General features: G+C 35.5%; 1 protein-coding gene across 1 annotated transcript; it reads left to right on the forward strand.

The window, feature by feature from the left end:
• The first annotated feature begins 1,170 nt into the window (after positions 1-1,170).
• LOC150093721 (uncharacterized) lies at positions 1,171-24,337 on the forward strand. The gene is made up of 4 exons (XM_090413085.1): positions 1,171-1,309; positions 10,773-11,440; positions 18,825-18,973; positions 24,038-24,337. The coding sequence occupies exons 1-4, from the start codon at positions 1,298-1,300 to the stop codon at positions 24,238-24,240; spliced, it is 1,032 nt and encodes a 343-aa protein (XP_090269211.1). The 5' UTR covers positions 1,171-1,297; the 3' UTR covers positions 24,241-24,337.
• Positions 24,338-24,995: the final 658 nt, after the last annotated feature.

Here is a 24,995-nt window from a genome sequence, read left to right on the forward strand (position 1 = left end):
TATCGTGTTTAATATTATATTACTATTACTACTACTATTACTATCACTAGTAATATCACTGGTATTACTATTGATATGAATAGCCTACTGGTATTAATATCACTGGTATTACTACCAGCGCTGCTCAACTCTTCAACATAGAGAAGTTTAGTTCGTGAATGAATAACGATTGAATTCTGATATGTATGTTGATGAATTTTAGAACATTAACGCTCACTTGTATGTCAATGCGCAAAAATGAGACTGGGGTCGAATACTTGGAAGTATCAGTAAATAAGAACCACGCACGTGACGCAATCGCGCTCCCACTGCGTTGGCCGGCAGGAACCACCAACATCCGTTTAATTGGTAAATACGTCATTTTGGCCTATTTGATTGGCCTCAGTAACTATTTTCATGACCTTACTCCATCTGACAGGTCCTATTCATGGACCTGTAAGATGGAGGTACTGATCCCACGATTCACTCTTAATTGCGTTGTCATTACCTCCATGTCTTTTGTCATGGAGGTAATCCAAGTTAACCGAATTAAATATTACCCATACAATGATGTCTTATACTTTTCTGTCGACCCCTAATCGACCCGTGAGCCCGAATCGACTCCTAACAATGTTATATCGACCCGTGAGCCCGAATCGACTCCTAACAATGTTATATCGACCCCAGGGGGTCGATATCGACCCCTTTGGCGACCACTGGCTTAGACCTATAGTTCCAGAGCTGCTTAAACGTTTCTTTAATTTCCATTCCTTTTGCCATTAATTTCGAGATGGATGAGTTAGACAGGGTTAAATTTTAAATTATCACCGACATTCTTTTGTCGCTGTTGAACTTCGGCATAACTAACTCCCCGTAAATTAATAGTGAACAACAATAACTTCAGCTTTTGAAATGCTTTTTATATCGACAGGTATTTTAAGAATGCTAAAGTAATTGTATTTGAATTAAGATTCAAAGACGAATGAACACTTCAAATTATTGTCATTGTGAAGAAATTAGTCAAATTGGTAATTATCCGTGTGTTTCTCTTTATATATCGATTACCCTTCATACGACCAACAGTAACAAACTCTTCTTATCAAAAAGGAAATATCTAACTGAACTTTATTCTCTCACGCTCTCTCGTATACGCCCATTCCATTTATTACTTATCTCAGTGATATGAAATATCAACTTGTCAGTATACAAGATATTCTTATAAATAAAAATTTTCAATTAATTTGAAAACAAATAGGTAAATCAAAAGCTATCTGTGTTCGTTTGTCATTATATGCTTTCGTAAAGGAACGTTGAAGCAATGTGGCCAAAGGTGAGTGTTGTTACGAAAAGCAACAGAGATGAATTAATTGAAACGAACTCTTCCTTAACTCTGCTCAATGTACTTTAAATTATTCATTTTAAATTTACTCAAAAATGCTACAATGGAGAAACATAGATTGCTATTCTATTCTGAAAACTTTGGAAAATGTAATGAGCAGAGAATTAACAGAGTCCAATGAAGCTAGTAAGGGAGGGAGAACGAAAATGTAAGTTTCCAAATCAGTTTCCAAATGATGAAAGATGGATAGGGAGGGTTTAAGGCGGAGCTTTTATATATATATATATAATTATAAAGCTATAATATTCGACTGTAAATTTCAGTTATTATGAACTTTTGTTATAGTCCGTATGAAAGTTCTATTGTCGTACACCTGTGCGTGTGTGGTTCCGCGAGATCTCCAGTATCTGATAGTAGAGCTGAAACAGTCAAGCAAATTATAGCTGAGATTATTGTTCATATGAAGAGGATCCAAGGTGATTTCTTTTGACTCGACTATGCGCGTTCTATCTCATCGTGGTAAATCTGTGGGTTTGAAGTTGTTGAAGATATATATATATATATATATATATATATATATATATATATATATATATATATATATATATATATACGTGTGTGTGTGTGTGTGTGTGTGTGTGTGTGTGTGTGTGTGTGTGTGTGTAATATATATATGTAATAAATTTTTTAACTTGGGGTTATTGTATATTAGGATATAACCAAGTTATTTTATAAACTAGGTTATTTTAACTGCTAATCCCAAGTATGCAATCAATTAAGTTTGCGCCTGAAACAAAGTTCAAGTCTAAAGATGATACAACACCAGGGTAACTCATTGTAAAGGTGGGTAAAGATCTGATCACTATTCTTAGTATTTTCCATAATGTAAAGCACATCTCACTAAAAGATGTATACTGCAATGCATTATGGGCGGGGTCAATACCCAGACCCGTTTCAACCTTTTTTCAGGTCTCCTCAGTGAGTAGCTAGATCCTAAATACCAAGGTTTCTTATATAAGGACTGGCTTAAAGGGGCGAAGCAAGAATGCTTTTCATCTTCCCCGTTATCTGTAGAGGACAGTGTAGGGATAAGATGTTATTGAGCTATTAAAGCTCTGATCATGGCAGGAGGGTAACAGCAATAGCCAAGCCTCAGTTAGAACTTCATCGGCTACAGCATTGCCATAAGGTTTTAGTAATACGGAGCCTTATCAACTTTACCTACAGAAGTTGCAACAAGGTGTTTCTATTTTTAATAAAAATCTCTGGAGAAGATATAGATGTAATAAATTTTTTAACTTGGAGATATTGTATATTAGGCTAACCAAGTAATTTTATAAACTTGGTTATTTTAACTCCTAATCCCAAGTACTTTTTGGCACTTCACAGCCCACAATCCACCAAGTGTTCACTTTCCTGAACATAGGTATTAAGTTAAGGTGGTTAGTTTATTCTTATTGAATTATATTTTATCTAAAAATTACGTGTGTTCTTAAGGATGGTCTGTCCGTTTGGAAGATGGAAAAACACGAGTTTCCAGGAGAAAAATGCTTCCACATCCGTAGGAGTTTAATTAAATAATCTTCGTTTCAAAAGCGTTTATAAGTATTCTTCGTGCTCCTGTGGGTTTCGAATCTTTACGACCAAACAGTATTGTCGGTTCTAACTGGATTACGGACGCTTCCAGAGCATTCATCAGTCTATTTTCTTACCCTTCCATATTATATTCCTCGGAGTGAAAGAAGGCATTGAAAAACTTGAGAACAAATATGTGAATACGCAGAGGATACAAAAGAGGAGTTAGATGACTTCATAGTAGAGTGAACATAGTCGAGCGCGCGCGCGCGTGTGTGTGTGTGCGTGCGTGCGTGCGCGCGCGCGCGCGTTTGTTCTTTAACATATCAGGAGAAAGCAATTCTTGGACATACTTTTTATAATTTTTTTAAAACATACAATGAAAGAGTAAAGCAACCCTATGGCACTAATTATGAACAGTCTGTACATGACTATTATTATTATTATTATTATATGACATTCCCAAGTCAAAGGACTCACCGTGGAAGAACACACCACTCCACTATAATTCGCGGTCTCCGTTACTTAATAATCTACCTACACGACACACTACTACCACTAGTACATTTGTCTATAAATTGCGTGTATTCTCTGCATAAGTGTTGTCATAATGAAAATGAGGTAGGTGGACTCTACCAACGTGTGTTCTTATGCATTACATCTTAGTTTAGTGTTGTGTGACTCTAGCTTAAGTGTAAACTAAACCGCCATTAAATGAGCTGATCTCCGAAATTCTATTTCCGTATTTAGAAAAGCACTCCGAGTATGGAACTTGCTTATGCTGTAATAACTTCTTGTTCTGTACATGAGTTCATAACAAATAATTTAATAATAATCAATAAAAATAACAAATAGCTGTTTATATTAAGATATAACTGACCATGAATTGCCTGATCCCGTTAAATTTTGCTTTTAGAGAATAAATCTTTATAAGTCTTAAGAATATAGGGCGAATACAATTCTGAAGATCTCGTTTTATTTCATCCGCCTCATTCCCACTTTGAATTTTGAATAAAAGACTCCGGAACTGCTAAGAATGACCTACAGTTTTAAGTTGGTATGACCTCATTATACAGTACATTACTAATATATAGCAAAAGTAAGAACGACAAATATAACTTTTACATAAGTATTTTTCTACTACTACTGCCTAATATTTATTCATAATCCATCGGGAGTTTATGTACATCGATGCACATTAAAATTCACGTTGATTTCATGTTGAATAAATTATCACTGTTTAATTCACATTACTAATTCTCGGCCTTCCTGGGATTTGCCAATGAAATAACGAAATGTACGCACTTCAAAACGACTCTGAAAGTTTTCTATCAGAAGTGGAAGAGGCAGGAAAGATTAAAGAGGAGAAGTACAAGAAAATTCACTTTTCTCAACACAAGAAAGTAAAATAAAAAAAAAAATCATTATTTCAAAAGTTTAAATTAATGGTTTTTTATTGGCGAATTGCGATTACTACCGTATTAAGCAAAATATTTATACCTATCATAATGCATTGCTGGTAGTATTAATGACAGGTTCTGAGAAAAACGATAAAAGTTGATGAAATTTAGGTGATATTGACAGGGATCCTGGCTAGAATAATAAACAAATCAGGTCACACTATCTTTCATCTTGAACGAAATAATAATAAGTGCAAGAACTTTTCAGGGTGTACTGTTAATAAGATTTCTTTTCTGTTAACTGCTACCACTAAACTGGGTGAAGAAACTCAGGTCTTTGATGAGAAGGTATTAGAGTTGTTGCACAAACTGAATAAGAATTCAGCAATAGGGACTGATTGGATATCAGCAATTGTGCTAAAAGACTGATCAGGTGAACTGGCTATTCCTTTGACCAGGATGTTTCATATGAGTCTCAGAACAGGGAAGAAAATGCAAGAATGGAAAGAATGTATGATTGCACAAGGGTGGTGTAAAGACCGATGTATATAACTGTCGACCATTCAGTATTTCAGGAGTGGGGAAGGTTTTGGAAAAGTTGGTTAGGGCTCGCATTCAGAAATGGGTTGACAGTGAATCTCTACTTTGCAATGAACAGCATGGGTTTAATAAGGGAAGGTCATGTTTTAGCGACTTGATCACATACTATAATAATGCTACCATTGAACTAGACAAGGGGAATGGATACTCCATGATACTTTTGGATTTTGCTAAGACTTTTGACAGAATAGAGCATGGTAGACTGCTGCGTATATTGGAGAAAATGGGTTTGGGTTACACAATACGCATAAATCAGCGGATGGCTGGCTGACGGGTATCAAATAGTGGTATACGGGGGATGTAAGTCTGAAGATTTAAGGTAATAAGTTGTACACCACAAGGATCAGTGCTTGATCAACTGTTATTCAATCTGTACATTAAGGATATTGGGAAGGATTTGAAAAGCAACATACTATTTGTTGATGATTCAAAGACAGGTAGGGTAATCAGGAATGCAGCTGATATGCAGTGCTTGCAGAATGATTTGAATAGGTTGGAATTATGAGTAGAGGAAAAATGGATGTCAGATCAATGTCATTAAATGCAAAGTCATGCGTTGGCGTGATTCGATATCCAATATCGTATTATATTGGTGGGGTTATGCTAGAAGAAATTGATTAGGTTAGGGATCGTGGTGGGTTAGCAGGTAGGAAGCTGAAGTTCAGGTCAATATAGCAAATATTGCAAATATAACTCAAAAGATAATTGCAACACTGAAACGAACGTTCACATGTAAAAATAAGGATGTTATTTTTCCTCTTTACAAGGCCTTCATAACACCTCATTTGGTCTATTGTGCGCAGGTCTGGGTTTCCGTTGTGATTCTGATACAGTGGAGAGAATGCAAAGAAGAGTGTTAAACTGATATCGGGGTTGTGGAATACTGATTATGAAGACAGATTGAGAATTTGTAGACTGCAGACACTAGCAAAAAGGAGAAAGAGAGGTGATATGATTGAGACTTACAAACTTCTGAAAGGATCATATAGGATTTCAATTGATGGAATTTTTCATTTTATAGAGGGTAAGGGAAAGGACAAGAAGGCATCCTTGGAAGCTGAGAATGAATGCCGCTAAGAGGGATGAGGGCTAAATTTTTCTCTCTTAGGGTCGTACATGATTGAAATGGATTGCCATTGGATGTGTTGTGTGCAAGTTGTATGAATGAATTCAAGAATAAGTATGATAGCTGGTGAGTGTAGAATGTGGCCTCCCTCCATGATTCCTTGACTCCCTGGAGGTCTCACTTAATAATAATAATAATAATAATAATAATAATAATAATAATAATAATAATAATAATAATAATAATAATAATAATTTAAAATATAATTCCAATTATTTCTGGGTATCCCTCACACCTACATCCACCCACCCACCCACACATATGTGTCCATAGCTGAACAACAGAAGAACAACGGACGACGTCATTTCGCCCATTCAATTGAAAAAGCCCATTGCGCATTTTCAATGCAAGTTGAGTTAGCCGATCCCATATAGGGAGGGAACAATGTTTTTTTTTCTTCCGAGAAAAAAATTAGGTTTCTCATCCTGTGTTCAGGCAAATCAGCCAGTAGAGCACCCGCAATTTAGACACAAAATACTCGAAAGGTTTCTACGTGGTAGGTGGCATCGTGTGTTGATGGCATTAATATCGTTGTGGTAGTTGTGGTTGGAGGATTAAATAGGGGGATTGTGAGTTATGCTAGGTTAAAATCATTATTATCATCATATATTATTATTATTATTATTATTATTATTATTATTATTATTATTATTATTATTATTATTATTATTATTTTATTATTATTATTATTAAAATATACCTCCAGGAGGTCACGGACTCATCGAGGGAAGCACCATACTCCACGTATCGCCTATCATACTTAGTCTTGAATTCACTCACACTGCTTGAACTCACAACATCCAAAGGCAATCCATTCCAATCACGCAACTTCCTATGAGAGAAAAATCTAGTCCTCACAGGAGACCAGACCAGAGCACAATAATTCAAGTGAGGTCTTATCAAGACTTTTTAAAAAGAGGCAAAAAGACATCCTTCTCTTTACATGTGAACGTTCATTTCAGCGTTACATTGGAACATCATTGGAATATTGGAATATGAATTCTTATTTAGAATTCTGCAATATGAAATTATTCAGTTTGTGCTCCGTTCTAGTATTTCCTCCTCATACGCGAGTTTCCTCATAGAGTGAAGAGGTAGTGGTCAGTTCAATGTTGCATCTACCAGGTTGATAGATTTTAACAAAATGGCTTCTTATTAGTTAAACAATCACTTCTGCATCGATCACATGCATACCATCTTTCATATTCATTCTTTCGTTTACTTTCAGCACATCGATAGAATTCCTTTGGGTCGTCTTAGCACGCAGAGCCATTTCAGACTTAGCTTTCCGTACAAGATTTGTGACTATTCTAGCCTGCTGTTTATAATTTTCACAACGGATATCATCATAATGCACACAGTATTTCTTCCGCATCATAATTTTCTTAGGAATATCTTGCTTAATGAGATTGCACATCCATTTGATTCCTACCCTATTTATTCTTTGAACTCTCGGGACACATTCTGGTATTCATTATTTTTTTATTTTTTAAATGCTTCCGATGCACTGTCGATATTCTTCCCATCAAGCAAACGATCCCATTCCAATGGACTCAGTATACTCCTCAGTTGGTCATAATTTCTTGCTTTGTAGTTCAGCATGTAACCTTTTCTGAATGGAATATTCATAAAGTTAGCCACTTCCCAAGTGAGTAATCTCAGGGGCATACCAGGGATATTTGCCCCCTGGGTGCAAACGTTTATCGGCCGCTCCTAATACTTCATTGTATAATCCAAATTACGCATTAGCTACATAAAATGTCGCCTTATCAATGTTACCGTCCGGGTAGTGCGCTCTTTGCACCCTCGGGTTCGCGGGCCCTGAGTACTGTCACCAACCACAAGCAGAATAGTCACATCTTTAAATCCCCTTGGATACTATAATCAAATCTACCACTCGTTGACCTCGAGTTCTTTCTGTCACATGCTGCTTTAGGAAGTTGTCTCCCAATAGTTCAATAAATTTCGTTTCCTTCATTCATGAGGTGCTACCCAATCAATGTTAAGATAATTAAACTCTCCCATTATGATTACCCTTTTCGCGCCCATCGTCTATGTTCGGTGATGTATTTCTTCATCATTAGCAACCGATCTACCAGGTCGGTAACAACACCCCACTATGTATTTGATCTTTTTTATATTAATTTATTTAATTGACCTGAGTTAGTGATATCTTATTTAGCACTGGGAAATCCTGCATTTTATCGCTACGAAGAATGCAATGCGGTCTGCATATTTCAATTATATAAATATTCGAACGATTAATTTTACCTGACTAAGTATGAGATCTTTGGAATGTTCCTGGAGTTCGAATATGGGATAATCCCATTCGTTTATTCGATCGAGCAGAGGATCTGTTGCTAAATCAGCGAGATCATACCTTTCTCCCTCAACCAACAGTTCAGCAAACTCTTCTTCTTGTGTAGGTGATTGACGCTAGTGAATGAAAAAAATGTAAGAAAATGTAGGAAAATATTAAAATTAAATTTTAATTTAAGTATACTGAAATCAGGTTTTCAACCGATAATGAGGAACAAGAAATAAAACACAAGGTTTATCTTCTGTTTTATTTCTGTTACAAGTGTGTAACAACATCCCACTATGTAGTTGATCTTGTTAGATTCAACTTCATAGCAGATGGCTTCTAATTCATTGCCACATGAAATGCTGTTACTAATACTACAATCATAGGTCGTAACCCTAATTGGATAGCCATACAACACCATTAGCAGCACGACTCCTTCTCTCTATCCTTCATAAAAATACTGTACCCTTTACAATCAATAGCAGTTAGTATGTCTGATTCTGATAGCCAGATCTCACTAATGCCTGCAATCTGAGGTCCAAGCACATTAACCAAGGCAACTCTACTCCCCTTTGTTTCTGAAACTCCTAGCATTCGTGTACAGACATAATAATCTACCCGCATGGTCTTTTGCATACTCTTGTATGCCGTCTTCATGACACAGTTGGACTACTTACAGATCTCTTTTCTACTCAAGTGACATATACATGTAGACATCTTTGCACACATTTGATTGGTCCGAACCGAACAAAGTCGAAATCGTTATCTCCTCGTAATAATTTCCATGATATTGCTCATTCCAGTCATTAGCATCATTATATTGGGGGGGGGGTATGAAATGTTCTCGGCCTCGACAATCGATGGCAACACTATCGGCAAGTTTTTTTTCTAAGTTGGTACATCTGTCATAAGCATCCGAGTGAAACTGCAAGTCATTCTATCTTGTTTTGTGCAGCTGTCGGAAGCAAACGTCTTGTCTGTATCCCTTGAAATGGATAAAATTCTTTGTAAAAGAAGGTTTAATGCCAAAAGATATCCATTCGAAGTTCATAAAAGTTTATGGGCACTCTTCTCCTTCGTTTTCGACAAATAAGAATTGGGCTGTGGAGTTTAAACGTGGCCGTACCAGCCTTGAAGATGAACCACACGAACGATGTCCAAAAAAGTGTAACAACATCAGAAATCATTGATAAAGTGCATGAAATTGCTGAGACCATAGGGGCATTTCAAAAGGACGTGTTAGGATATATTTTGCACGAAGGATTGCAAATGAAAAAGTTGTGCGGAAGATGGATGCCGCGCTTGTTCACAGCAGATCACGAATGCACTCGCATGAAAATCTCTGAACAGTTTGGAGCGTTTTAACAAGAATAAAACTGATTTTGTCGTAGATGTATTACTATGGATGACACTTGGATTCACCATTACACACTGTAATCCAAACAGCAGTCAAAACAGTGAACAGAAGCCGATTGATCTGCGTCAAAGAAGACAAAGAATATCAGCAGGAAAGGTCATGATGTCGGTGTTTCAGGGATGCTAAAGCATTTTTTTATTAATTTTCTCAAAAATGGTAAAACACTAACCGGAGAATATTATTCCGCACTTTTAACCAGACTAGACGAAAAAAATTCGTGAGAAAAGACCTGGTTTTCAGGGTGGAAAAAATTATCATTCATCAGGACAATCCACCTACCCACAAAGGTGTTTTGGCAATATCAAAAGTAAGGGATTTGAATAAGGAATTGTTGGAACCCATAACTGAAACACTTCCCTGCTGGTCAGCGTTTTTCTTCGAATCAATAGGTGATTCGAAGCTGTAGACGGGTATTTTGCAGATCTTACTGAGAACCACTACAGGAACGGGATAATGGCGCTGGAGTATCACTAGAATAAATGTATTAGTCTTAATGGAGATTATGTTGAAAATTAATTTTGAAATTATAAATTCGTTTTTATATTGTTAGGACAAGAACTTTTAGACAACCCTCGTAACATTTTCGCGCTTACACTCATATTCTCAAAATTCTTCCCATTATAATTTAGTTTCCCTGACTCTGTTTTAGGCCTCAGAGCAGTTATTAGTTTTTCAAGACTCCTGATACCAAACGCATTCAGGTGTAGGCAGTTCCTCTTATTCAAATCTAATCTAATCTTCCCGCAGGCTCACCCCGCATATCGAAATCCTCACATACATTCCTTCTACACAGTCTACGCATGTATATATTCAAAGAAATAATTCATATATTTAATTATTTCTTTGAAAGATTTCAGTTTTTACTTAATCCAAATTTTTTAATTTCCGCTGTGTTTAATTTCTTTTAATACTTAATTTTAATTTTATTAATTCATTAATTATGCAAGGCACCTTTAAAATGTTCAGTATGACTAAAGATAAATAAAATAATCAATTTATTTATTTGTATTAATCTTATTTTCTGATTTCAGAGAATCCTAGTGCTGCTCGTGTTGTTGAGTTTGCTCCAGTTAATTATCCAGGGCCAGCGCCTGTCCTGTCCCAAACAAAATCAAATAAAGCCATGTACATGTGCTAATTCCCAAGGCGGTCTTACGGTCAATTGTAATAATGTTCAGTCCATTTCCAAGCTGACCAAACCTGTAAGCAAGTTTAAAAGTAAAACCGTTTCTTTGCTCGTGATACGTAATTCGAAAATCGACTATTTACCATCCTCATTCTTCGATGGATTTACGATTAAATCTATTTTTTTTAACTTCACCCAAATTAATTACATGGGAACTTTCACTCAACCTCCTTTTATGGGTCTGGAAAATTCCTTGGAAACTCTGAAGTTCTCCAACTGCTTTAATAATTACGACTATCCTCTTAACCGACTCGTTCTTTTTCACCTCGTGAAGTTGCGAAGTCTGACCTTGGAAGCGAACACCTTTAGAGAAATTTCCAATGAATGGTTTGAAAACGGACCTTATAGTCTGGAAGAACTATACATCACCGGTAATACTATGGAAAGAGTAGGCGACAAGGCGTTCAACTCACTTGATGAACTTACAAAACTCTCTTTAACCGGAAACAAGATTAGTACCATCTCCAGATCCATGTTTCCAGATTCTTCTAGGCTAAACTCCTTGGATCTACGGTAAGAATTTGCACTGAAAGTTTGTCTAAAATACTTCGTTTTCATTTAATGCACATTGCGAAAAACAAATGACCAATTGATATCTGATGGCTGAAAGTAGCCATCAGATATCACTTGGTCAGATATGTGTAAAATTTTGTACAGAGCAAAAACAAATTTTTCGCTCTGTTCAAAATTCTGCATGCAGTTGAAGTACTTTATTTTTTTTTTAATATTTCTTTCTTTGAATATAAATACACATAATTTTTTTCATATCAGTATCATCATTTAGTATTCTACACCTTACTGACATATACATTACAATAATTTCCAGTCTATGATTATGAGGATTATTTGAATGAGACGGAATAATCCCATCTACTTCGAATCTAGGGTTAACGTTTATGAAGAGAGTCGGATTAGCCTTCAATATTTATGTTGTTTGGTACTTATGGATGGAATGTAGGTGTTAAATTCTGGTAATTTGTGATGTGTATACAAGTGTTAATGCTATATTAACTGTGTTGATACAGTTTACATAGTTTGTGTTTTAATGTTTTGAATTTGTCTGCGTGTTTTAAATTTCTTGGTAGGTTGTTGAATAGCGTGGGTATCAGATGTGATTTTGAAAAAGAACCGTAAGAGTTGTTGAAGGGTCTGGTTGTGGGTCGTGTTATGTTTATGATTCAGATTTTTAATGCTCAGGATTCTGTATATCGCCATAAGCGGTTCGGATATTGGCCGTTGTGTATAAAGTCTCCAAATCACTGTTGACACAATTTTCCTATCTAATATTTCTAATTTGGTTAGTTGGCTGTTTGATGTGTTTGCCAGGTGTTTGTATAGACCGTTATACCGTACCTGAGTAGAGATTCGCTAATACCATGATGCAGGAGTTCTCTTATGTTAGATGGAAATATGTCTTTTACTTGGAAGAGTTTTGATGCGATGACACGGAATTTATATGTAGATATTCTATATGTTTTGTCCATTTAAGGGGTGGCAGTCTATGTAAATGGCAAGGTATTTTGCATGTGTTACGGATTTCATTTCGGGACATTGGCAGGTATTCTTGATGTTAATGCAGGGTATGACAGTGAATTGTCAGTGGTTGGGGGCGCATAATTCTTCGATTATGTATTATTAAAATTTGTGTCTTGGTGCCGTTCATTACATAAATGATTACAAAATAAATGATCCTGTAACTTTATACGAGAACTTCCAACTAAAGTTCACAGAAATATACAAAAAAGCAATAAAACCAACACAAACGAGGAGACATACAGAAAATAACACATGAATAAATGACGAAATCCCAAACAGTATTATTGTAAAAAAAAATCTATGGAAAAAAAACTAAGAAAATCACCCAATAACACTCATTTACAAACATTATACCAAAACACAAGAAATCATCTAACAACAAAAATTCGTAGGGCAAAAAGACACTACCACTTACAAAAATTTACAGAGTATAATGACAATATGAAGCAAACATGGGTTACACTTAACGAATTACTAACTCGAAAAAAGAAAACTTCAGCTCGAAATTTTATTGCAAAACGCTTCGGTCAGGATATAAACCAAGAGGAACTAGCAAACTCATTCAACCACGCCTTCACAAACAATATCACACAACTCAAAAAAGATAATCTACGAACGATCAATAAGAAATTACCCACACAAAATTAACAGCAAACCATGTATTTTTCAGGAGTAACAAAACAGGAATTGAAGGAAGCACTCTTACAGCTAAAACCAAAGGCCACTCCAGGAATTGACAAAATAAGACTCACAACCTTTTAACACACTATGAACAAATAAATCCAACACTTTTGAGACTCGTGCATATAATATTCGACACACTGGCATTATTCCACAACAACTAAAAACTGCGATTAATTTTAAAATATAGTAAAAGAAACGATACACAGAACTACAGACCAATAGCTACCCTACCAGTCATCTGAAAAATTCTAGAAAAAATAACACACACCAGATTATAGAGCTATTTACAGAAGTACAACATTATCTCACAAACCAATACGGCCTTCAGAAAACAAACAACACCATCATTTTATTAGAAGACATCGCTGACGCCATAAACAAAGCCCTCAATAAAAACAAGTACGCCGTCCTTATACTGGTGTACTTAACCAAAGCAATTGATACACTTGAACATGACATACTACTCACCAAACTATACTCAATAGGTATAAGAGGAACACTTGCATACCTGGTTCAGGAACTATCTCTTAAACAGAACACACGTAACAAAAATAGGCACACGTTACAGCCGGGGTATACAAATAAAACACAGTATTCCACAAGGTGCCATATTATCACGTATTCTATTCAACATATACATTAAAGATGTTCATAACCTGACCACACGAAGTCAAACATTTTAGTACTCAGAAGACACCGCTCTACTAGCAGTTCACGCAGACATCAACACACAGCTCTCTTCAAAGCATAACAAGACCTAATTGAAATCACAAGGTACTTCTGCCAAAACTCAATGCTCCTCAATATGATGGAGTTTTGTAGAGTTTTGCAGTGAGGAGGATGTGGCATAATGAAACGAAGCTGAGACAAAGTAGGGATCGGCGAGTTTGGTGTAAATTATTGATGAGGTATATGTATTGATGGGGACCCGTATGTTGATATGTATGATTATATTAGTGAATTGTTGAATATTTCTTCTCTTGTTGGGGAGTTAATGGTAGGGTTTATGTTGTACTGACTTAGTATATCAAGGTGTGTGTTAGTGATTGAAGAAGCGTGGTCAAGAGTATTTATATTAATGTCTCCTATTAGGATGAGCCTATGTGTTGTACGGGGTTCAGTGCTGCTTAGTCATGATTCTAATTCGTGCAGAAAGCTGAGGATTATTATCTGGGATCTGTATGTTATGTTTATTGTGTATTTGATGCTGTTTGTCGCTATTTGTGAGTTCCAAAATTAGTGTTTCCGCATGTTCGAAACGAGTTTGTTTTTCTCTCACATTGTATTTTTCTTTGATAATTGCCACGATGCCATCTCCTCTTTTGTTTGGTCTACATAAGTTGTAGGTTTGGTAATTATTAATGTGGTATGCGTAAATATCTGTGTCGTTTATGGCAACTTCGGTGAGGATTAGTACGTCTATGTTTGTCCAGTGTAGCTGCAATGCAGTACTATCAGTGTATTCCAGTGTTTTTTATACGTCTTATGTTTATGTGTATTATAGTGAAGTCGGTATTGGTGGAAAATAGTCTGTCCATTTCTTCAAGGAATCAAAGACCTTAAATTTGATATTTTCTGACTGGATATATTCGCCTAGATTTCAGATCTCCATGATATAGGTTTTAAGTTAATTTTACATCCTATTCTTAAGAATGTGGAGTTTTGATGTTTTATATTGGTAGGCTATGTAGGACGTATTCTCTTGAAATTATATAAACTCGAGTGTTTTCATTTAGTCTCATAAATATCTGTGAATCATTCGTCCACAGGGACTTTTAAAGTACGAAGTCTAGTGTACAGATATGTACATTGGTGTTGGGAATTTCTTGTCGGTTAGGATCGATGTTGTCGGCCTTGTTTTCTTGCTTGCTGCACGAAAATAATAATGATAATTTTTTTTCAAATATAATTAAAATATTATTTCCTATTTCCCATTTTGCATGAACATACTGTTTACATAATTTTTAATAGGAATATTGTTTTTATTACATTATATTTTATGTTGCATAGTAATATATTGCTGTTTATTACAATATAATAATATTAATTATTATTATTAATAATAGTAATTAATAATATTTTAGTATGTTGCAATATTATTATGTTATTACACATTACATATTAATATTATAAGGATTTACATCTTTCGAATCCACTGTTTGGCTTATTATGAAAATGTTTTTGGTGTCATTCGAGAACTAATAGTTTTTTTTTTTTTTATGTGGCTACTTTGATATCAGGGATTGTTTATGAGCTTGATATCAGATTGATAGCAGATTGATATCAGCTTCCTTTAGGGCAGCATATGAAGTTATGTTGTTTTTTTGTTCTGATGAAGCTTATTTAATAAGTCTGGTATAAAGAATTGACTTTTTCATATGCATTATGGAAATGCATAGTTGCATATGCATTTCCATATGCAACTATGGAGGGAATTTAAGGAGAAAGGTGACCGGCAGGCACATGAACGGTATAAAGCGCAGGCCAGAAGGATAACGAGTGTGGTAAGAAAAGCAAAAAAGGATTACGAAAGAACATTGGCCATGCAGGCTAAAGAGAATCCTAAACAGTTTTTTAGATATGTTGCAAGTAAAAGGAAAAATGTACATGGCAGAATGATTTTAAAGAATGCCGATGGTAGGGATGTAACTGAATCAGTTGATATAGTTGAGTTACTGAGTGAGCACTTTGCAAGTATATATCATCTAGGTGGCGACATTGCAGAAACGAATAAACCAGTGGATTATACGGGAATTGTGGTGAATGAAGTGGAGGTGAGTAGTCTATTGAATAACCTCTATATCAATACATCCGTGGGATTGGATGGTATACCAGCTCGTGTCGTACTAGAAGCAGCTAAAGAATTGTCAGTACCCTTGACCATTTTGTTTAATTTGAGTCTCGGGTCTGGGTTAGTTCCGAGGGGGTTGGAAGAGGGGAAAATAGTTCCACTGGATAAGGGTGGTTCCAAGACTGCTGTTGTAAATTACCGACCGATTAGCATATCAGGAATCACTGTCAAGGTCTTAGAGAAATTACTCAAGAAAAGAATACAGGATTGGATAGATGAAAATGGGATATTGTATGTGGGACAACATGGTTTTGTGAAGGGTAGATCATGCCTCAGTAACTTGCTCGCGTTCTATAACTCAGTGACGGCTGAACTGGATACGGGTAATGGGTTTACAGTGAATACTACTGGACCTTGCCAAGGCCTTTGACAGGATACCACATGGAACCCTAATCAGTAAACTGGAGCAGATGGGGATAGATATAAGGTTGGTGAGATGGATAGGAGGGTGGTTGAAGGAGAGATACCAGAGAGTGGTTTATGCAGGAGTGGAGTCTAAAAGACGGCTTGTGACTAGTCGTGTGCCGCAGGGCTCTGTTCTTGGACCACTGCTTTTCAATTTGTTCATCAATGATATAGGAAAGGATTTGAGAGGAAGTGTTCACTTGTTTGCTGATGATGCAAAGTTGGGTAGAGCAATTGTGAATGCACAGGATGTCAAAATGTTACAGGATGATTTGGATAGTTTGGAGGACTGGGCTAGGAAAAATGGATGTCAATTTAATGTGGCAAAGTGTAAGGTTATGCACTTTGGGGTGAAAAGAATAGCAGCAGTATATCGCATTGGTGGAACCGTACTACAGGAGATTGATGAGGCCAGCGATTTGGGAGTGTTGGTGGATAGGGAATTGAAGTTTATTGGGCACATTGCAAAAGTGACTAAATCAGCTCATCAAATCACTTGGCTTCTGAAAAATACTTTAACATGCAGAGACAAACAAGTTGTTGTTCCTCTGTATCGAGCCTTGATAAGACCCCATCTGGACTACTGTGCCCAGTTATGGGCATCAGGGTTTCTTCGTGATGGTGAGGAAGTGAAGAGGATCCAGAGACGAGTGACCAAGATCATAGACGGTCTGTGGAATGAACATTATGAGAATAGGTTGAAGATTTGTGGGTTGCAGAGATTGGACGATAGGCGAAGGAGGGGTGATATGATTGAGACATTCAAATTACTGAAGGGTTTCTACAAGATTGATCCAGAAGATATTTTTGAAAATATGACTGGTGGTGGGAGGACTAGGGGCCAGGCATGGAAGCTGGGCAAGAGCGTGGTTGACAAGGGTGTTAGAGCTAGGTTTTTTACTTGGAGAGTGGTGAATGAGTGGAATAAGCTTCCAGAGTCTGTTGTGGGTGCTACTACCGTGAACGAGTTCAAGGCAAGGCATGATAGATACTGTGTCAATGTCGAATAGTTGTTCTTGACATGATGTTAGGGCTTCCCTCGATGAGTCTGTCGACTCCTTGGAGTTGCCCGGAACAATAATAATAATAATAATAATAATAATAATAATAATTATTGCAATTACTTGTAATGAATGTTATATGCTGAGGTCTGATTTGATTTGGAATTGTTATTATTTTTCGATATTTTCTGGAAAAGTAGTGGTTTAGCATGGTTGTGTAATGTCTAAGATTTTTTATAGTTAGCAGTATACTGTTGGGGTGTGTTAATGGATGGAAACGAGGAGTACTATTTATTGTACTATTGTTGCCATCAGTCTGTTTCTAGGTTTCTTGGTTTCTGGAGACCTGAATTTGTCCAAGAGAAACCGCTTTACAGCGAAGTCACGGCATGGTGTGCGGTTTGAAGAGGGGGTAACCGTGACCTTGAATAGCGAACGCTATATCGAGAATGTGTTGGTTCCGTTCACCCAGAATTTGCATAGGATGTGTCGTTCCAACAACATGCCATTTCGTGCACAGGTATTCCAACTGGACGGAGCAGCATGTCACACATCACGTGGCTCTAGTGCCTATTTATCAAAACACTACCACGCGAAGCTCATTTCGAGGTTCTCAGAATTCTCGTACCATTCACGTTCTCCTGATCTCACATCACTTGATGCCTTCGGTTAGGGTATGTTGAAGGAATGGCTGCTCTCAAAAATCAGCCTAATTTGAATAAATATGGTTGCTTTAATTCCCAAATATCGGAAATAGTAATACTCCGAGATCTCAGTTTATATCGTAGGCCACCAATATGTGCCACAGAGAGCGTCCCACCTAGTTACAACTCTTGTCTTTCGTCGACGTGTTTCACTAAGTTTTATGTTGTCTTTTTGTATGTTACAAATCTCATGTTGTATTTTCCGATGATGTCTCTGTGACTAAGATGAAATCGTGCAAAAAATTAAATATTAAATTAACTCCTTTCTTAGTACTATTTAGTTTCACTCCATCCGGAAGGGGATTCGAACCCAGGATTTTCCAGCCAAAGGACATCGTAGATAATTACTGAGCTCTTTAAGACTTCCTTGTTAACGAGGTATTTCCATCTATAATATTAACTGCGGAAAACAAGTTTTTGCTTATCCGATAATGTGTTCTAATATCTAATTGTGTTAAATAGAAGAAGGACAATCTTAAGTCAATAAAATTAAATGTGATCATTATTTTAAATAAATTTATTGATTAAAGATGATGATTTCATTTTAAAGTGCTTTACATTCTTTGTTGTTCTTATCATCCCTACAATAGACCATTTTACTTACGGTTCTGATCGCTTAGCTCTTAAGATTGTTGTCTGTTCTTTGTTCAAAACAAGCCAATTCCAAATATATCACATGAAACATTCTAACTTATTATTTTTTTCTCTACACACAGCGATAATGACATCACATCACTTCCAGATGATATATTTAATAAGATGGAACATCTGACCGATGTTTTCTTAAATGGAAATGGAATCGAGATCTTTGAAGAAAAGCCTTGGACTGATGTATGGCACAAACTTGAAAAAGTAGATCTCACAGGTATCTTGTTCTCTGTTTTTCACAGAAGTTGTTAAAAAAGCTTTTACTTGTCATTAAGGTATAGCTTCTATTGCAAATGTTTCTACTCTTTGAATGGCACACCAATAATACATTTCTAAAAATTTTTAAGTGGTGAATATTATTAGATTATACCTTTCATAATGCGATGGCGTAGATATTGTCGAATTTGAAAAGGAATGTTTGTGTTTGTGTGTGAGGGGGGTTCTTGTTTATAAAGAATAAGGTCATTATATTTAAGAGAACTGCATTTTCAGTAATGAATTGCAAATGACGCAGTTTCAAATTGATATTAATGTATACTCCTTAATGTTATCACAGTTCCAATAATAGTGTCATTAACTGTTTTTGAGTCGAATAACATTCTCGCTAATTTAACCCATGAGTTTACCTTTCAGTTAAGGAAGAATTCAACAACGATAGAAGCTTTGAGTATTTGAATACTCAAGATCTTAACTTCTTCGATAGAGTATTTGAATTTAGAAGTCGCATGTTCATAATCTTATTTTCGATGGATTATTCCAATTAAACTGAAATATTTAAAAATCAACTAAAATCGTTAATTAGTCTAAACATTCGATGATTTATGAGCAGAGAATGATTAAGTTTCCATTATTATTATCCACCTATTAACAGTTTTTCTCTAAATTAATCAGTTATTTATCAAAATCTCAATATTATCAGATATTTCAGTTTTTTCTGTAGCACTTCTGACTGATCAATCCATCTAGATTATAGTCTCTCTCTCTCTCTCTCTCTCTCTCTCTGGTCTTTTTCCTGTCATTCTAGCATCAAACATCTATTTTACTAACCTTTCCTCTCCCATTCTGTTCAAGTGACCTTACCAACTGAGATTATCTCTGCTAACAAATTCCTGGATGTTAATAATGTCAAGTTCTTTACTAATATCCTCATTTTAATATGATTCTGCCATTTATGACGTCTATTTATTCCGCCAATTTTTCTAAAAACTCTCTAGTCTTTGATCAGCTGCTTAAAAACTGCTTTTTAAAAAAGTTAAACTTGATTTGAATATTATTCTTCTATAGCTAGTTTAGTACTTTGACTAATTTTTCTCTTATTACATATCAATTTATTCAGTTGGCTTCCTGTTATACATGGTTTTGCTAACTTTGTTCTCTATTTTCATATTTAATTTGCCATCTTCAATAAAACTTGTGTCTAAAAATAGTTAAAATGTATTGCTTGTTCCATAAGTTTTCCATTCAGGATGCACTAATATTTTCCATGACCCTCTATTTTCATGGGTTTTGTCGTTTCTATTTACATATTTTCCTTTCCATACATCCAAAGTCTCTAATCTTACTTACTTTTCCTATAACAAGTATTGTTTGGTATTTTGTTTGAGAATGACATCATTAATTAATTAAATATAATAAACAATATTACTACTTATTTAATCACTTATATAATTAATGATTTTCAGTAATAATATTTTATTCTAATTCTAATAGTCTAATTAAAAAACTGAATCAGTTAAAATATTAGAATTACGCAGTTCTATTGCTTTCGCCTTCACCTAATATTTTTGTAGTTTTTCTGCTTGGGGATTCTACTCGCTACTATGATATTTTCAGTTTACTGTTCTCTGAGGCTAATTGATGACTAATTGATAGATTTTAATACATACACGAAAAACATTCAAACCATCAGGTTATTTGGATACAATTGTATATACTGTATAGCAGCTGTATACTTTTGAAACTGGAATTACGACTTGGTGGTTATCATTCGTCTGTGACCTCCTTGATTTACATAATTTACTACTCATATATTTGGAGGTACGAGTAGCTGTTCGTGTTATGCGAGACAAATTTAATAAATTAATCCTTTCGTGTGCACCCCCCCCCCCCACCGCACGACACATTTTAGGTTTCTTTTATTCCTTGCTAATGCACTGGTGGCTAATTGAGCTTTTACATCCCCTCAGCAGGGAGAAGGGAATGAGAGATGTGTACGCTAAAGTAATTAACTTGCATTTTCAAACATTTGCTGATGGAATAAATAGAATATTCTAGGTCTACGTTTCAGAGAAAACGTTTTTTTTTTACTGATCGCTAATGGGACAGTCACATGGAAGACACACGCCTTTTGACTTTACGTACAAATTCTTAAGTCTCTGTCCATCCAGAAAACATTGTTATAAATAGAATTACCAAATAAATCTTCAAATAATTTTCGATAGTTCTAATTTTCTAGAAATCGGTAAGCAGTCAAAATCACTTCATCGCTGACAGCATTCTCAATGAATGCTGGATAAAAGCATTGCTCTTAAACTTAACTTTTTTATGTAAATCCCATCCACAAAAGGTTCATAACTTACATATTAGTGCTGTGACCAGGATAGCGATAAGATAATCCGGTTTCCTTCTCTTGCGACCAAAGACGAAACTTTTTCGAATTCAATTCAGGTTGCCAATCATCGTCCGCCTAAATTACATTCATAAGCATTGATGCGTTTTGTACCTTCGAATTATTTATTGATTACAGAGGAAGGAAACATTCACGTCCTGTCCCTAGAAAACATTATTTATTTACGAAAAAGCAACCTGTCCATCAGTTATGATTTCCTTGAAATCCAGAAGTACTCAGTAGTTGCTTCGGTTAACTTACGGCTTCAGATATCATCTGTATTTCAAAATCCATTAGTATCGAGTGTACTGAATCACCATTCACAAGAAAAATGTACCATCAAATAAGTTCCTGACGTGTTTTAGCGAAACGCTTTTTAGCAGGCTTCCCGCATGAGAAAGAACCATCATGCTACATGAACGACATAGTGAGTGTTGTTGTTTTGTTTTAGTTTTTTTTCTAGATGTAGTTGTCAGTATACATAATATCGTATGCTGCTACTGTGCCTGTTTTGTCATTAGAGTAGAGCACAAACAACAGCAAACTGCAACCGTGGCGCTAATATTCTACTAATGTTGGATATGAATCTGTCCAAATAAAACTTTTCTTTATTTGCTCACTAAAGAAGTGCAGCACCCTTGGCTGAACTAAATATTTCCAGTTCTCATCCTACATATTTATTAATTTCGAGATTTTCTGAATTATCTGCATTCGCTTATGTCTAAGAAACTTACACGCACATTTGTGAATTATTTTTAATTTCTGTGCCAAAAGCATATTACACATCCACCGAGCATAAGAGTAAAACCTTGTATTCTTTATTTGTTATACTAGACCCACCCAAGAATTACTGTTATAGATTATATTCTATTTGCCGGCTGGAGGAACTTTTTCTACATCTTTTTTTTTTTCAGCTTATTCCTGAATTGACGATCATTGGCTCGGCAAATTAAAGGTTTTTCTCCTGGAAATTGTGGCACTACAAATGGCAGCAGTTTTCTGCTCTTCACTCATCGCGAAGTGTTCAAAACCATCGGTAGCCATGAATTCAACTATCAGTGACGAATAAAAGTCAAAATGTCTATCTACCGATTTCAGAAAAAGTTACTTAAGCTTAAAAGGATCTGCGTGTTCATGGAGTATACAGAAAAGACATTAAAAGATTTATTCATTTGTATATTCAATGAACTCGTTTATTACCAGTCCATACATTTCCCACATTCGACTGCTTCTCTCAATTTTTCAAAAAACATTAAGAAAGAAAAGATAAGAAAATAGCGATACTCTTCAGTGCATGATTGAAGAAACACTAAGATATCCGAAAAGGGAGATGTTTAGAAATTGGACTGCATAATTCACTGGAAGAAGCTAGTAGAAATCAGCTTGTAGCTGCTAGAAACTGAATTATACTAGCTCCTCACAGTATTATAGGCTGCAGAAAAAAAAGCAATCTTTTTTTTTTCCAGAAAATTCCATTGTATGCAATTGTAGCTTACAATGGGTACACGAAGTGCAAAAGGACTTCAGACCTGAAATTGCAGGAATACGTTGGGATGGTAACAGGTCTATGTAGAACTGTTTAACTAGATGTCCACCTGATAATTTAATGCTTTGGCGAATCTATTGATCAAGGTTCTCTGAAGCAGTATGTCAGCTAACATATGCAATCATGTGGAGAAGATATTTGTTCCTTGCTTCACTGAAAGCTGCATTTTTCTTCTGTAAATTTGTGTTTTCTTTCAAGAAAGACAAGCAAACGTGCTGATGTTCCCAGTGGGAACATTAGCACGTTTGCCTGTCTTTATTGAAAGCTGTACATCTAGTTAAACAGTTCTAGATAGACCTCTTCCCCCATTCCAACGTATTCCTGCAATTTCAGGTCTGAAGTCCTTTTGCACTTCGTATACCCATTTTAAACTAGAATTGCATACAATGGAATTTTCTGAAAAAAAAAATGATTGATTTTTTTTCTGCAGCCTATAATAAGATTACGACTCCATGCAATATTTCTGAATTGCGTGGGAAGTTCCCACGCAATTCACAAATATCGCATTGAGTCGTGATCTTAACAGCGTAGAAACCCATTCTAAAAGAACAAATCTAACCTACTCTGTCGTTTCTGATGGGAATAGTTTCATGCTTATGTTTTTCAAAAATTAGAAATAAATCCACCTTCAGTTTGACATTTCATGTGTTTCACCTTTTCCCTGGGAACATTGGTAATTTCTGCGGTTACTGTTGATCTTAAAACGATTTAGTTCATGTGGTTCCACTTCTAACATTTATGTTTTGCAGTTATGAGAAATCATGATACAATCATCCGCAAAGAAAATGAACGTTACTTACTGGATTGTTTATAAAAAATTTCTTCACTTTTTTTAAATAAAATATTCTTAGCTCGAATATTGGTGAGGTCAGACCTGAGCTTTATTATGTAAGCGGCAAGATCGATGACAGGCGAACACAAAAACTTGTTCATTAGGAAATCTTCTATAAAGGAAGACGGTAATTAGATTTTTTCTTTTGTTTTGTTTTCACTCTCGATTTTTTAAGGGAAGAGTGATAAAGTATTTATTAGGTTGTCTGAAAAATTCCCATCTTGAGAACAAATACAACAGAAACGCAATAATATTTACCTTCTTTCTGGTATAAAAAATCCTTTTTTTTTTTCAGAAAATCCCATTGTATGCAATTCTAGCTTAAAATGGATATACCAAGTACATAACGACTTCAGACCTGAAATGGTAGGAACGTGCGCCAGTCCTGAAACGATGCAAGGGAAAAAGCTGAATGACCTGACGCCAGAGGAAGTGGTCAAAGCAGATGAAGAGACCTCAAAAGCAGACTGGTGGAGATTCTTCAGTTTCCTGTGGTAACTTGTAGGAAGCAGGATCTTCTTAAGAAGTCACCAAAATAATTAAATGTAACAAAAACTACTGAAGATGCAGAATAAACTAATGAAACTGGTTGTAGTTTAATACAAGGCCATAGTATGTTAATGCTTCATTGTCAGGTTGCCAAAATAAATTTATACATGACTTTAAAAAATAAAATAAACACCAAAATTTGTGATTTTTGTAATACACAAAACAATATTGGTCCTTAGAATAGTTTGAATTGTTTTTATAATTTTTATAATCTTCAATAAAGTATCTATCTTTTTGAATTTGAATTCATCGTGCAAAGTTCCGCTAGGTTGAGTAAATAATCGGCCGAATATTATATTCTTGTTTTCGTTCATATTTTACCGTATCGTAAATAAATCATTTATTACGAAATATTCTGACAAACATAATATCAAACATAGAATTATTAATGGAGGAAAAGAGTCTAATATAAGAACAGCAATAATGAAAAAAGGAAATAGAGAATTGATCCGACATACAAATATAGATTAAGAGGTATCTAAATGCTAAATTAGAATTCGTGGGACAAAAGAAAAAAAAAACGGCAGAACGTTCTTCTCCAGGTAAAATGACCTGGAGAAGAACAGACACTGGAATAATATAGGAAAAACAGGCGAGGCCTGGAATGTAATAAGAACACATACCAGTGGCAGAATCTGTTGACAGCTGATAGACGGCTTCTGCTCCGCATTCAGTGAAGAAAAAAAAAACTAGTGGAAGTAAGT

Source organism: Typopeltis vanoorti, chromosome 23, assembly GCF_054136105.1.
Source record: "Typopeltis vanoorti isolate ZY-2024b chromosome 23, IOZ_Tvanoo_1.0, whole genome shotgun sequence".
Classification (NCBI taxonomy): domain Eukaryota; kingdom Metazoa; phylum Arthropoda; class Arachnida; order Uropygi; family Thelyphonidae; genus Typopeltis; species Typopeltis vanoorti.